This window comes from Megalops cyprinoides, chromosome 1, assembly GCF_013368585.1.
Source record: "Megalops cyprinoides isolate fMegCyp1 chromosome 1, fMegCyp1.pri, whole genome shotgun sequence".
Lineage (NCBI taxonomy): Eukaryota > Metazoa > Chordata > Actinopteri > Elopiformes > Megalopidae > Megalops > Megalops cyprinoides.
The window spans coordinates 12,583,522-12,601,500 of NC_050583.1; the positions used below are offsets into that span (position 1 = coordinate 12,583,522).

General features: G+C 42.5%; 1 protein-coding gene across 1 annotated transcript; it reads right to left on the reverse strand.

The window, feature by feature from the left end:
* Positions 1–2,690: 2,690 nt before the first annotated feature.
* On the reverse strand, positions 2,691–17,107 carry LOC118772901 (E3 ubiquitin-protein ligase TRIM47-like). Its single transcript, XM_036521605.1, has 5 exons — positions 16,514–17,107; positions 8,378–8,473; positions 6,778–7,011; positions 5,621–5,725; positions 2,691–2,708 (listed from the first exon to the last, which is right to left on the reverse strand). The coding sequence occupies exons 1-5, from the start codon at positions 17,105–17,107 to the stop codon at positions 2,691–2,693; spliced, it is 1,047 nt and encodes a 348-aa protein (XP_036377498.1).
* Positions 17,108–17,979: the final 872 nt, after the last annotated feature.

The following is a 17,979-nucleotide window of genomic DNA, read 5'->3' on the forward strand; positions in this document are numbered from 1 at the left end:
TGGCAATACTTATGAACTACATATGGAATATATTATTTGTCATACTTTTCCTACATATGGAATATACAATCTGTCATACTTTTCCACCACGTTTCCCCCCTTTGTGACTTATATGTCACACTGTCATACTGTCCCTGTTGCCTGCTGTCAGATTCCCTCCAGCCAGTCAGCAAGACGCTGGCATAGGGCATTAGCGATCATCAAGACGATGACTATCGCTCAGAGGGAGGTCCAACAGCAGAGCAGAGCACAGTGTGGAAAACATCCCCTCCCTGTTTTGCGGGGAGTGGGTAAAAGCCACTCATCAATATCAAAAAGAGTTAGTACAAACCGAATCATGAGAAGTTAATCAACATAAATAATGATCAAGAAAACATGAAACATAGTCAGTCAGGTATAACCACATATAACATATTTAGTCAGCCCCCACCGACTCACCGATGGATTGAACAAACTGGCAGACTCCCTAAACGGACTTTCTACCACTTACATATGCCATTAGTAAACCAATTTGCCCAGGAGTCGTCATCCAGGACTTCTCCACATTACCGTGGTCAGGGGCAAGCTTTATCACAGAACTCCGCCAAGGCATGCCCCCAGTGTCTTTAAGACATATGTTGTATAATGCCATGTGGCCCCCTCCACATGGATAGTGGCTGTAGGTATGGTGGCCAGCATGCACTTTTTGCCCGCCACCTGGACCTCGGTTGCCGTCCGCCAGAGGTCCCTGGAACAACGTTGACAGGGCAAATCATGGCCATCAGTACCACTCAACGAGGCCCGATAAGGGTTGACTTCTAATGTTTGACGTTACTTACATACTGTGATTGCGTCAGTTAAAATTCGCCTGCAAAGCATGGTTACAGAAGCAATGGGACCAACCACGGTATGATTAGCAGCATTCATTAAGTACATAATCAAAACTTTATTATGAAGTCACACTTTATCATTAAATCACTTAAGGCAACTTAAGCGGATTAATGTCTTCTCTTCTTCCAAGGTCTAATGTCGGAGTCGTTGGACCAGTGGAAAGAGGAGAGGTTGCTAGCAGTTCACTCAGCCATTGCTGGTCATGATTCTTCTTTGGCAGAGGTAGGAGAGATAAATATGTATGAGTATTTAACTATTTAACTGGATTAGGGACCATTTGGCTCCTGTGAATGTGTATCAGCTTCTGTCTTCATGTGAGTGTGTAATCAGTGTAAGTGTGTTTCTTCAACCCAGGTGTTTTGCACACCGTAGAGGGTCATCACTGTGGAGAGGTTACTAGCACTTACGATGCACAGTGATTTGGGTCTCTCCCTCCAGCGTGGCAATCAATCCAAGGTATGGTGCTTACTTGAGGAGAGCATCAACCACTTAGGTCCATCTTCGCTCGCCATGTCGCAACTGTCCACAGTGGTGAGGTCTTCTGAGTTGAAACCTCGTTGCTTCCAGATAGTACCATAAATATGACAAACACCATACGCATAAGCAGAATCAGTATAAATGTTGGCATGCTTACCAGCTGCCAACTGACACGCTGCTGTTAGGGCTTTGATTTCTGCTAATTGAGCAGAACACGGCTGCGCAATCTTCGTTGCCTGCACTTTAGAGAAGGAGATGCCATCAGTGTTCAACCATGCAATGCCATATCCTGCATGATTCCCTTTTTCATCTCTATAGCATGAACTGTCTACAAACAGCGTGAGGTCACCTACAATGGGTTGGTTGTGCAAATCTTCGCAAGCTTTTAGGAAGGCATCTGTTCTTTGGATACATTTGTGAGGGGCACCATCTATGGGCAAAACCATTCTGGTTGCCGGGTTGACAGTAGTACATCGCTGGATGTTGATATCTGGTGCGGACAGAATTACTTCGTAACCAGTTCTCCTGGCTTGGGTTAAGAAAAAGCATGGACTGGTTAACAACGCGTGTAATCCAGTGTTACTGGATGTCCCATTGTCAAGGTAGAGGCCTTTTGATAGGCAAATACAGCTGCTGCCAGTCCCTGGTAGCATGGTGGCAGGCCTTGCTCCACGGCGTCCAATTCTGTGCTATAGTAACCCAATGGCTGTTTACCTGCGGGTGTGTCCTGCATCAAAAATGCACTCGCAAAGCCTGAACGCTCCACAACATACAGATGGAATGGTTTGCTATAGTCTGGATTTCCGAGTGCTGGGGCTGCTTGCATCTGACTTTTTAGAGCCTCTTCAGTCCACTGTAATTGGGCCGTACTATCGCCCTGCCCTGCTGCTCTAATTAGTGCCCGTAAAGGTGTCGTAATGACCACATAGTTGCAAATCCACGGTCTACTATACCCTGCTATTCCCAGGAAGGAAAGCATCTGTCCTACTGTTTGTGGTTTGGGTGCTGTGGTGATAGCTTCAACTTGTGACAGTGCAATATATCTCCGCTCAGTTGTCTGCCCATGTAGTCAACTGTTTGTTGACAGAACTGCAACTTGTCTCTGCTAACTTCATGGCCTCCTGTTGCAAGGGCTGTTAGTACTGCAATCGAATCTGCTTCGCACTGCTCTTTTGTGGGGCTGCAAATCAACAAATCATCCACATATTGGATCAGGGTGCTGGATATGTTTAAATGCTGCAAATCCTGTGCTAACACCCTGTTAAACACTGATGGACTCTCATAATATCCTTGTGGCAGTATATTGCTGACCTTGGTATGTGAATGCAAAGAGGTACTGTGATTCAGGGTGCGATGGTACACTGAAAAAAGCAGAACATAGAGCAATCACTGTGTACCATCATGTGTTTGGTGGAATATTGGAAAGCAGCTTGCTTGGGTCTAGGACTAGGAGTACCTCTGCCTCAACAATGGAGTTGATTGCCCTCAAATCATGCACCAAACGATAATCATTTCAGTGTGGCTTTTTGATTGGAAAAATTGGAGTGCTGCACGGACTTTCAGTTTTTACCAGCACACCAGCCTGTAACAGGTCATCAGTTGTGGGGTTAATACTGTCTATTGCCTGCTGTCTGAGGGGATACTGCTTGTGGTACAGCAAATTGATCCCTTGTTTTAATGTGATACGCACTGGCTTTGCAGACTTAACACATCCTATGTCCACTTTGTGTGTTGACCACACACTCTCTGGCACCTGCTGCAGTAAAATGTCATGTTCTGATGCAATGGGCATTTGTGTTGGTATCCTTTCATCTAACAGAACCCTTTCTGCCAGTCCCTCATTGTATGGCTTTACTCAGATCCTGACAAACTGTTTATCTGGAGAGATGTGAATGTACTCGTTTGTTGTTGGCGTCCACTCTAGCACCCGCAGAGCCGTTCTAAGCATTGGTCCCAGTTCATGTGATTCATGGCCCTCTGCTGTTAGCAACGTCACATGTGGGGTGGACGTCTGGACCTGAAACCATTGTTGCTGTTGCAGAGCCGGTGGCAACATTATTGCAGCTGCCGCTCCTTGTGGTCCAATAAAGATATCTTGTCTTATGAGGTGTTATTGGCGCCTGTTGATCAATTCATCCCAGTGTGCTTCATAGTCTTTGTGTGTTTGATACTCATCAAACATGAGGGTGCAGTGTAATGGCAGTTGAGGCACTGTAGCTTTACCTAGCTGAGCGCGCATCCATGGTTCCCACCTTTTCCATGGTTGTCGCAACATCAATTCTTGGGGAGTCAAATGTAGTCAATTTACTATGGGTTGCAATAAATTACTTCATTGAGACAGCATGGGCATCATTTTGTCTTGTGAATCATCTGGGATATCTACATACAGTAGATGCCATCTTGTGTACACATGATATTGGCTTTCAGTGGACACAATATGTCCCTACCTAGTAGGTTGACTGGGGTCTGAGCTGAGTGGAGTAAAGGTGCAACTATAGTTCTATCAGCACTTCCCATTGGGACAGGCTGCGTAAGCGGAATTATTTGTGGTTTCCCAGAGAGGCCAATAGTCTTAACAGATAAATTGGAGAGGGGGAGGCCGGAGCCTGTTTTTCCAATGCATTAGTAAGTTGCACTTGTGTCCACCATAAACTGATGGTCTAGGTGATTGATGATTACAGGTATGGTGAGCTCACCTTGCAGTTGTGCTGAAACAATTTGTGACATCACTTCTCCCTCTGGCTTCTCTGGGCACCCCTAACGTTGCCAGTCTGCTGCTGGTCCTGTCCATGGTTTGGGGGGAGGTGGTCCTGCCCATGGGTTGGTTGGACAGTCCCTCTTTTGATGCCCAACTTGGTGACACGCCCAACACGCTTTTTCTCTGGGTTGGCCATCTGATGGTTGTGGTCCTTGGCTGGGATAATTTGGTGGCTGTCCCGGCGGACCTCTCTGAGGCATTCCTCCTCTTTGTCCCAATCTTCCTCTTCCCCATTGTATTCCGATTAGGGGTTGATAACCACCTCCTGACTGATTAACATACAGACATAAGGATGGAATTTGCGAGGCTGTTGCAGCTGTTGGAGTCACAAGAGGTGACTCGGCTGGGATTGGCGTTTGTGACTGAGGTGTTGCTACAGCCACTGGAGTCACGACAGTTGAATTTGGCGCGGGTGATTCAGCTAGCACCATTGGGGCTTGACTCCTGCCTTTGTCTTTCTCTTTGTCTTTCTTGGCCCCCAGCTGCAGTTGTTCGAGTTTGCCAGTCAGTTGCTTGTTCTGTTCATCTGCGTCTTTCTTCTCCTTTTGATACTCTTCCACATGATGTGTTACATACTCTGAGAACATTGGCCACTCCATTTTCATTAGTCCTACTACCCCCTCCAGGCGCTTCTGTACGGGTTGCGGCAGGCTGTTCTTGATCATCAATTTGAACAAATTCTTTGTGATGGCATTTTCATTCCAGGGAATTCCTGTCTCTTCTCTCCATCTTCGTTGGAATGTGTGTAGAAACTTCTGCACACTCTCCCCTTCCTTTAACTCTTCTCCTTCCAGCTTTGAGGGATCCATTTTTTCAGGATACTGCCGCCGGAGTTCCGCCCATACTTGGGTCCTGTATCTTCTAAATCGTACATGATCTACTGTGTGCCCCGTTGCTACCTGGTCCAATCCTGTTGCCATGAAGACCTCTCTGGTCACATGCTTTCCAACCACATGGATCAGCAGGGCCTTAATGTCACCTAGAGCCAACCTAGTTCCCCCTGTACCTTCCTCTAGGGCTGTAATCCACTTTTCAGCTCCTTTTGTGAGATCTGGCAATCGTCCTGCTAACTCTGCCATGTCCATAAATGACCATGGTACATACTGTGTCTGACCCCCTTTTTGAACTAGGGGCATCTGGAGTACTTCCTTTTCTCCATGTATTTCTTCATCTTCCTCCTCTTGCTTCTTGGGTATTCCCTTACCACTTCTCAACGTCATGGGTTCCAATACCCTATATGCCTGTGATGCATCAACACCAAATGAATCAAACCTCCAGCAAATGCAATACAGACAACAAGCTAACACACTATCATCACTTTAAGCATCCACTCATTTCCTCTCACATTTTCATTCAATTCTCTTCGCTCATGCACACAACATTACATCAGACTCTTCCCCTTAACAGATTTAGATTCTTTAGGGGAGAGGCTTTGCACTGCCTTGGCCCGGGCTGATACACACTGCTCTAGAATACAACTAACACTTGCAGACTTTGGAAAAAGGCTCTGCTTACCTTGTTCTTGTGGCCACTGTTGAACCGAGAAACAGCAGTTCCGTCCAGGCATTCAGCTTCCTTGAGCCCAGAGCCGGCCCGTGGCATAGGCGGTATAGGTGAATGCTAGGGGCGCCGTCCATCCATAGGGGCAAATGAGGGAAGAAAAAAAAATCAAAATTTTTAACTTTTACTATTTTTTATTAATGCTATTTTAAAACTATTATTTTGAAATATTACAAAAAAGCCCACAACAACATAAATACATAGCCTCTTTTCTGGGTTGTCCGCAGCATCACCCCGGCGCTGTCAGGGCTCCCGCCCCCTAGCTGTTGTGTTTTTGTTTTTCCCTGTCCATGTGCCTTTGTTTTCCTTGTGTTCTAGCCCTGCCCCGCTCTCCGCCCTGTCTCCGCCCACCTGATTGTCTCCACCCGCCTGCCTGCACACCTGCTTCCCATCTCCTAATCAGCCCTGCCCTATATCTACCCTCCTTGTCTCTGTGTTGTTTGCCAGATCGTTTCAGTGTTTCTGCCTGTCTCGTTTCCCGCCTGTTTACCCTGTTTGGATTTTGCTGGTTTTTGCCTCGCCTGTTCCTCGACTTTGTTTTTGCCTGCCCTTCTGTCCTGATTGCCTGATCTGCCTGCCTTCAAGGTTTGACCCTGCCTGTTTCCGTTTTTGATCCCTGTTTTGCCCTTGGACTGCTTACCTGGTATTTTGACCCTGCCTGTTTTTGGACTGCCTGCTTGTTTGAGGATTCTGCTATTAAACGCCTGTAATTGGAGCACTCGTGGTCCGCGTCTGAGTCCGTAACTGAGTCCTGACAGGCGCTTAGATGTTCCAAAACAGCGGTCAATGATCAACAAATTTCTCTGACATCTCTTGTCATAAACACTTCCACCTGTTAAAAAATCAAAACTAAAGTCCTATGAATACTTAACTGACATCTACTGGCAATGCTTATGAACTACATATGGAATATACGATCTGTCATACTTTTCCACCACACCACCTTCTGCTTTATTAATGTGTGAAAGCGGGTGAAAAAGGAAGTCTAGTCACCTCTTTTAGTGGGCAGAGAAGAAAGGTGATGGTGAAGAATGATGCTTGCATCTTTACACACGTACACAAACATGTACATAAACACACACACACACACACACACACACACACTGGCTGACCTGCAGGAAGTGGGCGTTGTCTACTGTCAGCAGCAGCTGGCCCATCTCCGTGTCCCTCTTCCTCAGCGCGGCCACCTCCTTCTCCAGCTCCTCCATCTCCCGCTCCACCCGGCCCAGCACTGCCCTTTCCTGGGCCTCCAGCCGGGCCCGCACCTCCACCCGCGTCTTCTCCAGTCGCTGGGCCAGGTCGATGAACAGAGTCTCGCTGTCCTCCACCACAGCGGATGACGAACACTAGGGGGATGAGGGAGCAAATCTGTGAGAATCAGAATGTCACACGACGCCGGACCCGAAACAATGCTGCGACCACACAACATGCACTCCCCATTGAGAAACCCTTGGTTTCTGGCATCACAATGCCCTAATGACCTTTGTCATAAAAGAGTGATAGGAATGGAACATCCCCGCCACTGTCATTTAAAGATATTAAGTTCACAATTACAAGCCCCGTCACATCTCTGTAAAACCTTCCATCACACTGCATGTTGACTTCTCCTAGAGAGGGCCCCATATAGCACAAGCATCAAAAAGCCTTATTACCATCTTTCATGCCATTCTGTCTGATGAACTTTCAGTTTTACTTACTTTAGTAATTTTTCTTGAACTGGTTTTGCATAAGAGCAATTGCCAAATGAAAATGTAAATAGATCAACAAGCAACTTACATTCAAATCTAATGTATGTAAAGAAACAACATTTACAAACTCAGGGTACCTCAACTCAGGGTACTGTGGTGTAATTTTAAGCATTAGGTGTAATTTAAACAAGCATTAATACATGTCTGTATAAGCATCACCTAGGGGTTATTTGAGTTCAGAAACTCCGCTTGAGGCTGCTGTAGGACAATCAGTATCAGGAATATGCGACCTTGGTGTACTGGGGGAATGCCAAGCCAGTTGTCTGTAGTTTTTGGGGAAAATGCCAAGGTTTTTAAAAAATTACCCCGGCCTGGCCTTGGAAATATTGGTGGAAATTCCAGGCGAGATATGTTTTTTACTAAACCAATAAATAAAGAGAAGTGCAGAAATGTGAAGGTAATGGTGTATCGGAAAGACATGCCAGATAATGGGGGAATGGGGTGTGACTTTGCAGGAGGAGTCTGACTACAGAAGGAGCTAGGGAATGACCATAAAAGAAAGACGCATTTGGCGGGTTTGGCAGAGAATGGGGGATAGGGGATGGGGATAGGATGACAAAGACTGCTCTGCGGACCAGCCAGGTTTACTGTATGTGATTTGCAACATATACAATAAACCAATTGCATCAGACTCTGAAGATCATCATTGTGCTTATTTTTCTTTAATTTGTATATATAAAAGTGTGTGATTTGAATACGTTGCAGTACAAGTGTGGAGGGAGCCACCAGTCTAACAGGCCCGGACTGGGAGCAGTTTTCCGCCACAGTACCCCGATGAAAAATAATCCCTTTTAACGTAACATTTTCTTCAATTAACTTTCTGAGAATACAAACATAAAAGTTGGCCTGATTTGGAGCAGGTTAAACAAGAAACTAAAAAAAAAAAGAAAATGAAATGTTTCATGGTGGGATGGTCAAAGGACCAAAGATTAGCATTCTGCTGCCAAATGGCATGGGTACCTACCTTGAGCAAATCGAGGGCCTGCTGGAAGTTCCCCAGCTCCCGCTCCCCGGCCCGAATCTGGCCTTGCACCGCCCTCTGACACTCCAGAAGCTGCGCCTTTGTAACCAAGCAGAGGAGACAGATTTAGGAGCCCGTCAGAATGTCACATTTTATCAGCATATTACCAATGCAGGCTGAGAGAAACACATGAGGAGGAAAAGCTGGAGCATAAAGCTGTAACGCTGGTTCCCTGTATACGATCATTTGTCGCAGTCACATATGGGGATGCTGCATATGCTCTCTCTAATCAAAATGAACATGACATCAAAAATCATAGCCATCATAATTCCACATGGACTAAAATAGTAATAAAAAATGAGGGACACTGCATTTGTTTCATTATAATGTAATGGGAATGAATGCAATGTAATGACATTTATAAATTATATTTTGTTAGTATAAATTATTAATTAGAATAATGATAAATTAATATATTATTATTATTATTATATAAATTAATATTAATAACTGACTCAAGGACTAAACATTTCATACACAGCGTTCAAGGACACAATGTTCTGCCCATCAGTAACACCTCTCCCACTCGCGCTCTGCAACGGTACAGTATATGTCTCACGACACACCCCCTTTTCATGTGGACGGGCCACTCTTGTTCACATCCTGCGGGAGAAAACCGCTCCCAGTCTGGGCCAGTTGGACTGGTGGCTCCCTCCACACTTGTACTGCAACGTCACCGAATTACGCAATTTTATGTAATAATTACAGAAAATAAGTACAAGAATAATCTTCAGAGTCTGATGCAGATTGTGGTGGAAATTTTTTGACTAAGTGTATACCCCCTATGTAAATTATAAGTTTGCCAGTAGATCCTTTCATTGAAGCAGATCCATCCAGCACTGAGACTCCACTGCCACCAGCTACCCCTCCCCCCTGTGGATCAGAGTCAGTCCCAGGGCCTTGAAGTCCTCTCCCCCCCCCCCCCCCCTTCTGTGTAAACAGTTCACAGGTCTGTGTGAGGAGCTTCAATTACTGCCCTCCCCCCATCTGTGTACACAATTTACAACCCTGCTGAATGGCCTTATCACCTCTTGAGTGCCTACTGCCAGAGGCATATCCATGGCAACTCCAGTAATCCCTCCCACTTTGTGTAGTTTCTGTGTATTTTTGCCTCTAAAGGACTCCCAAGTCCAATATGTGGTGAAGGAGAGGTTTTGGGTGCATGTTAGTTTTTTTTATTTTAACCACAGGTACAGATATATTAACTGAAGTTATTGATATTTACTCTACCACTATACCATTTACTCTATTAATTAAACAACCTAACACTGTAAGCCTTAAACAAACAATAATGTATCCTATTATACTTTGTATGCCTGTGAGCAGAGAAGAGAAAGAAGGGTCAAGAGAGTACAGGAGACTGTGGGGAGGGTATGCAGCTGTGAGATATCTGCACGCCGTAAGTTACACAGTGAGGCCTCTTGGTGGGACTGTTAGTGAGAGTTGGACACTGTCCAAGCATTGCCCAGAAAATGGACTATAGAGTTTAAGATAAAAATAATTGGACTCTGTGAGGAGGGGGTCGCGAATATTTTTCTGATGCTGTCGAGTGTCATTTTTTAATGAAGGGGTATGACTTGTGGAAATAATGCCAGTAAAAGTTAATTAAGCCAAAGCTAGTAATCAGTTATATTTAGACATGGGCTACCCTGGCAAGCATTGCCAAGCAGATATCCGATAAGCGCATGTGCAACCTTGGCAAACATTGCCAGGTAGTTATTAGACAGGCCAGAGCAAGTAATCAAGTATTTTTATAGCAAGTAACTAATTATTTTTTATATATTAGATATAGGCGGCCCTGGAGATGATGTACGGCCAAGGCAAGACAGTTGTTTTGTTGCGTATATCAAACAGGTGCGCGCTTGGCAATAAGTATAAAAGATGAAGTGGGAAAGATGCCAAACTGAAAAATAATGATGTACAGAAAGTGTGTTATGAAACCGAAGGAGGGGTTCTTGAGTTTAAGCTCTACAACGAGAGGAGCTGAGGAAAGGAGTAAAAGAGAAGTGCGTGCAGTGGGAGGGCACTCAGGAAGAGTGACTGTGAGAGTGAATGTGTGTGCTGCTCCGCGCAGACCAGCCCAGTTTGCTGTATGTGATTTGCGCACATATACAGTAAACCAATTACATCAGACTCTTGAGAAGTATATTTGTTCTTTTTTGGGCACTGGAATTTACTTTCTGAAAATATTATGAAACGGTATATATCGGTTACGCAACTTGGTGAATTATTGTGCGGGTGTGGAGGGAGCCCCCTGTCTATTCGGCCCAGACTGGAAGGGGTTTCTCCAACCACAGATAGAAGATAGAAGTCTATGAATTATTAATTTTGTGTATACACAATGGTAATTCATGCAACGAAACATAGGCTGAATCTCCTCCCTGGATATGTTAGAAATGTCCCCTGCTGATATGCATCCATCTGTCACTCAAGAAACGTGACGTGAGGTTTTTAAAGACTAATTTTTAGAAATCTTCATATGAAATGACTAAAAGTGTTAGAAAACAGTGTGGGCTATTTAGTAATATTTTTGGTAACTGATTTTTATATATTTTACTGTTTGAAATTGACTTACCATCGTACTACTCCTGCATGTGACTCCACATATGCTCTTGTCTCCTTCACGTCCTTGTAGCAACAAATTTTATAAACATATTAAATAACCTTTGATTTTATTGGTTAGAGGGGATGTCATGTGACACATTTTTGGGATAATGTCATTGATAAAGAGTTTGTGTTATTTTTTTTAGCAGTTTTCCTTAGTGTCATTTGGTCCAAAATTATTGGGACACCTGGGCATTTTGTGGTTAAGTGTGGATGTGTCCATGCAGCTATTAGTTTTATCACTTGAAACTAATTTATGGTGTGGCGAAAACAGTTCCATGTTTTGGCAGCTATTAACATTTTCAAAACATCTCTTTATGTGGTTGGCACACAATTGCCTGATGACTACCCTTATTTCCAACATTTTAATAATATGTATGACATTAATTCTGCCAAACAAACCGACAATTCCATGACATTAACTTAATTTTAAAAGGTACCTACATACTTATTGAGTGCAGACAAGTGAACAAAAATGACCATCACTTCAATTAGGCCTGATTGACCATTGCCCTGCCCCCTAATTGAACACTCATACTGAAGCCTATATAAACCTAACAAGGTTGGAACATGGTCACAGAAGATGAAGCTGAAATTGACATTGACATAAATATGACTTTCCCAATGTCTGATGGAATATGCAGCAAAAATATTGTGGATTTTCAGAAAAAAGTGAGTGTCCCAAGTATTTTAGACCCCAGTGTATAAATGATGAAGTCCCTTCAACAGGTCATCTTAGCTGCAGCGACACGGCTGGTGCAGTCTGTAATAGCAGGTAGCAGTTGCCATCACAACTGAAGGTATCTAGCACTCGGACAGTTAGTATCTAGCGCTCATTGCCGAAACATGGATAGAAAGAGAAAACCCGCGGCCGGCGGTGCTGAAAAGAAAAGGGCTTTGCTGGCTGATGCTGCAGTGTGCTAAGATTTATTTAAGCAGTCTGCAGGTGATGATGAGGACAGTGGCGAAGAGACAGAAACATCAAAGAGGAGTGAGCAGGGAGCAGGTGCTTTGTCATGCTTACATGCTATGTGCTGTGAACTAGCTAAATGAACTAGCTAAATGAACTAACTAAAGAACAAAATGTTTTTGTTAACCTTGGGGTTTCAATGCTAGAGTCCCGCTGCAGGTTTGACCATTTCCAAGGTTTAACTAGTCAGACTCAGCGCACAAACATTTAGAAAAAAATTTACGCTAAACTTTTCTAAAGTGTCTAAAAAAATGGTCATCAACTTCGACTGAAAATGGGTAAAATAAACATGTAAATTTGATCATTTTCTTCTAGACTACTCATCAATTCTTTTTCGCATTATAGCCTATAAGGCATATAATAGCCAGACCAGCAATAAAAATGATTTGTTAAATACTTACTCTACAATCTAAACAAAGTTTACATATTTTACACAAACATTTTACACTCTACTATTTAGAAAGGAAATCAAAAACAAAAAACATTGTGAATATAGTGTGCTTTGTGTGATATAGTGTGGATATAATATGCTATGTGTGATATTTTGTAAATATGGTGTTCTTTATGTGAATTTAGTTTGCTGTAAATATAGTGTGCTTTGTGTGAATTATGTAGTGTGAACATAGTGTGCTCCTGTGGATAGAGTCTGCTGGTTCTAATTTAGTTCTGTGTTTAAACACTGTTGACTGTTTTGCAATATTTTAAACAATTCTGATAATAAAAGCAGGGTATTAAGTCAAATTAGGTGTCAGGTGATCATTACATTAATTCAGCTTTGAATTTTTGCTTTCTGTACACAAACATGGGGAGAAAAACCTTGGAAAATTAGGCTAATATGTAAAATGATGAAACTAACAAAAACAATACAAATTAACAGATTTTTTTTTTTAAATGAATGATTCGTTGATCGACAAACATGTTGTGTCAGTTCGAATTTGGTGTATCAAATTGGGGCCGCTTGACAGCAAATTCCTGGGCTGCTTTTTGTTGCCAGTCAGCCCCTGCCTAGACTCAACCTCCTCCAGCAAAGTCATACCACATTCCCCTGTTATCTAGCATGTCTTTCTGATACACCATTATCTTCACATGTCTGCACTTCTCTAATTTTTTAAAGCAAAATCTTGCCTGGAACTTCCACCATTATCTTCAAGGCCACACCTGTTATATATTTTTTTTAAAAACTCTGACATCTGCCTTGGCCTCACCCCAATTCACCAAGGTCGCATGCTGCTGATACTAATTCTCTGTTTCAACCTACAATAACCCTAAAGACAGTGCTTATGAACTAAAATATCCCCTGGGAAATGGCAGTGCTTATGAATTTCACATATACTGTTTTCCTTCACATGAATAGCAGAAACAGAGCAAATGGCCGACTTAACATACCAATAACTGCGGTTAAAATCAAAAACCAATATTTACTAGCAATGCCTACCATCTTCATGCAACAGTTATCTCCACCAAGTAACAAGCTTAATTGTACCACATCAAGCTCCGCTCTTCTCTGGTGGGGTGAAAGTCAGGGGTGGATTACCGAACGGGCCTACCGGGCCCAGGTCCACGGGCCCAAGGGATCAGGGGGCCCTGAAGCCAGAGCCTCTGTGTAAAGTCGCTGTGTAACTTTGCATTTCTTGACGCATAGTCAAAGGGCTTAGTCATTCATGGCCATAACAAAGCCCCCAAAGTCCTACTGAACAACTTTGAAGATGTCACAAGAAAAAAAAAACATCATGGTACCTTTTAAGTGAGTGTTTATCCCTTCAGTTTTTGTATAGGACTTTAGAGGGGCTGAGTACAATGGACATGCAAAGTGGGCCCTTCAACTCCAGGAGAAATCCAAAAAGCAAGTGCAAAACAACAGCATTAAAAGCTCTGGCTAAGGGGCCTTTCAGAGGCAGTCATAGACAGGGACAAGATGGCACTTCTGTAAAGTCATGGTTCATGAAGACCCCATTATGTCTTCATGTTATCTGTTGTTATATGTTATATGTTATCCACCCCTGATCTGTCTGAATGGGGCCCCTCGAAGATATAACACAGGCCTGCAGACCAATCTACAACTGCATGGCCATACAACAGCAGATTTTTTTAAAGGGCAGGGAGGGCTATTTGAGGAGCTGCCTGTTAAAGAATGCTCTTTGAAATATTATGCATGCCAGATAACCTACATTGATTAATTTTTTATTATTATTTATTTTTTTTGTGGTGTATCACTTTATTTACTTTTATTTTATTTTATTTTATTTTACCTTTATTTGATCAGGAAGTCCCATTGAGATTAAAAATCTCTTGTACAAGAGAGACCTGGCCAAGATAGCAGCCGTGCAAATTCACAACATATTAAAAATACAACATATACAACATACTATACAAAAATCCACAACAAAAACAGCTATTTAAACTTTTATTTAAACTTTAAAAGTGGCCTCTCAAGAAAAACAACCACATGTCTCATTCACCACATTCTTTATGATGTCCTCAAATTTATCAAAGGATACAAATGTGTCTGATTTTAAATCATTCTGTAGATTATTCCATGTCCAAGTTGCATAGTAGGCCTAAGTAAATGCAGTTTTCTCCATATCCGTCAAAACCCGGGGTACATTAAAAAGCAACCACGCACCTGGAGGAGCGTAGCTGGTAACTACCTGAGCTGAGACAGAGAAGGGTACAAGAGGTAAACTGGAAGTTTACCCAGTATCGCTTTATAGATAAAAATATACCAGTGCTGTTATCTGCGAGTGGTCAGTGATGTCTACTCATAATGAATGCAGTGGTGAGTAAGAGACTTTGCATTTGTAATAAAACGTATCGATGCATGGTACGCTGAATCAAGGCTCCATAGAATGGAGGAGACTGCAAGCATATAGCGTAGATCTCCCCCTTATCCGTGGGGGATTGGGGGATAGGGTTATTTGTTTTTCAGTTGAATTATATTTAAAGTGCAAGAAAATCCACTGTTCAAAGGACAGTTTTTTTTTTACCCTTTCGCGCGTACGGTCACACCGGAGTGATTTAGCGTTTACCGCGTATTCTAAAACTGGTGCGATTAGAACACTAGATTGGAAAAATGCTAGCTAACTTTAGCTTTGAGGAAAATGCTTATTGAAAACTATGAGAAACTTAATAGCGCTAATGAAAACATAAATCAGCAAGAGTTTCCTCTAGTCATTATAATATTTATAATTAATTGATTATATTTTTCATAAACATGAAATATAGTTAAATGTGCAGGGCGAGACATGGTGAAAAGGGTTAATAACAACACAACGATTAGGAATTATTTGTTTAAGATAGGTAGGCCTATAGCAGAGAACGGGAGAATTCGCTCTGTAAGTAAGTTTTAATCCTCAGATTTGCGATACAAATAAAGACTCCCCCCTGATTTACTGAGGTAGGTGAGGTGCGCCTAAATTAAAACGTGCTTTCAGTGGGCGGTATAGTGTGATTAAAAAAGATGTTTTTCCGTTAAATCAGGTGCAAGGAACTAATACAATAATTAGAATAAACCCATCCTTCATTTTTTCGCTCTCTGGCTGACACTCATTGAAATACATTCAGGCTATATACAGCCTATTCATCAGTTCTACGGCTCAAGACTGAAACCGCGGATAAGGGGGGAACCACTGTACCGTAATCGATCACAGGCAGAAAAGTAGCTTCCATAAGTTTTTTCTTAGCATTAAAAGTAAAACAATATTTATTTCTAAAATAAAAGCCAATCTTCACTTTGAGCTTCCTAACTAGATTAGCAGTATGTAGGCTACATTAAATAAAAGCTTGTCGTCTATCCATATACCCAAATAACTTACTTGCACGAGGGTACCCTTTCAATGAATTTGCCATCGGACGTGAAAATGCTAAAATCATCAAGCAACTGTAAGCGAACTTTTGAGAAGACCGTGAACTTTGTGTTCTGAGCATTTAAGACCAAAGAGCTGTTTGCATTGACTGTAATGCAGTCTGAAGCTTTTGTACCACCTGTGCTATGGATGATATCGTGGATGATTTCGCATGAAGCAGAGCCAGGAAAAAAATGCATTGCATAAGGTAAGACTATTTTATGATTAATTTAGGCTTATAAAGTCTTCCTGTGTTTGCTATATGTGACACCATAGATTGCTGTCAATTGCGTTTTTAGGCATTTTTGCTAACATTAGAGATGGCATAAACTTATCTCTGATTTGTGGTTTAGAGCGGTGTATTTTGTTAATGTTCCGTTGGCTTTAATTGAGTGTACCTGCGCTGTAAATCCTGTCTTGTTGAGATACAGGTGAATTTATTTCTAGTTATTGGGCTGTTGGCTTTGTGTGTTCCTCTGCTGTAAATCCTATTGAGATGCAGCATGCAGGTGAATGTATGAATTAGCTAATATGCTGTTGGTGTTAACTGTAATAATAATAATAATAATAATAATAATAATAATAATAATAAGTATTATTATTATTGTTATTATTATTGTTGTTGTTATTATTTTCCCAAACACTGATGAGATGCTGCCTCACCTGTCTCCTTGCTCTCTGTGCATCAGCATTACTCAGATCCTCTTGGTCTGACTCGCAGAGCGGACAGTCCCCGGTCCAGTCGCCCTGGCTGTCGCCGCCGCCGCCCTCCAGGCCCATTCGGTGCTGTGAACAGAGTCTTTCGGCTAGACTCTCGATCGCGTCCACCAGTTTATGCCGCCGCAGAGTGCCGACCTCCCGATGCGGAACAACGTGTAGCTGACAATAAGAGGCCAGGCATGCCAGGCATGACTTAACAGCTTTGAGTTTGTGGTCAACTGGGCAAAAGTCACACGCGACTTCTCCCAGACCTCCCAAATAACGGTCGGGAGCAGATGCATTTACGAGTTCCGTCAGCTTCAGTTTCTCCACCACTTCTACAAGAATTGTGTTCCTCCGTAAAACCGGGCGGGGGCTAAATGTATCCCGACATTGCGGGCAACTATTGTCTCCCGCGTTCTCCTGATCCCAGTAGCGATTAATGCACACCATGCAGTACGTGTGACCACAGGGAATGGTCGCTGGATCTTTCAAGACATCCAGGCAAACTGGGCATTGGAACTGACTTTCCGTGACAGAAATGTTAGCCTCTGCCATCGCTATCTCCCGTTTGTCAGGTACTGTATTTCCCCTCCAAAGTGCGTTTAAAGAGCTCTCTCCTCGTGAGAAGAAGCGGTCCGTTAGGTTTATGGCCTGTTGAATTCTGTGGTGGGCAGGGTTTGGAGCAGGGTTGGGTCGCGCTCCACCTTGTACACACCCATTTACAGTAGCAGAACTACACGACGGACTGCATTTCATCTTCACTAAATAAATAACAATCACTGCTCCATCAGCTAATATTATTATTAGAATCTATGTTTTGAATGTAGAAAAGGTGGTTCTTATAATGAGGTAAAACATGTCCAAATGTTTGAGTGTTTTATTTTTGTTTTCTGCAGAAAAACGAATTACATATCATAATGTCAACGATGTTATTGCTGTATCACTGCCACATGATATATGCTATAATATTGTGCAACAGTTGTAGCTAACTTTTAGAAAAAAAAAGCATACACAGTTCCATACAAATTTTAGGGCTGCACTATTTGTGTCTTGTCCCAGGGTGTTTTAAAAACCAGTGGGTGTATGGGGTTATAGGATGAGAGAACAAATTGTTTATGTATTAGTTTGGAACATCCTGTAACAGACTTGGAACAGCACTGGTTAGCAGCAATGGTAAAATACCAACCCAAAATAGATGACTACATTAAAAAAGTACAATGACAGTGCCACAAAAATGTAGTTTCTTGCCTTTTTCATTGTTTACCTTTATTTTCCTGCTTAAATCTGAAAAATGACAATATAATCACAGAGAAGACATATATCATTTACCCATTTACAACAAGATTTTAAAATAAAGAAGAAACAGTGCAAAGACACACCCAAAAACGACTTTCTTTTGCACAGAAATTGCAACTGATTGCGGTGGT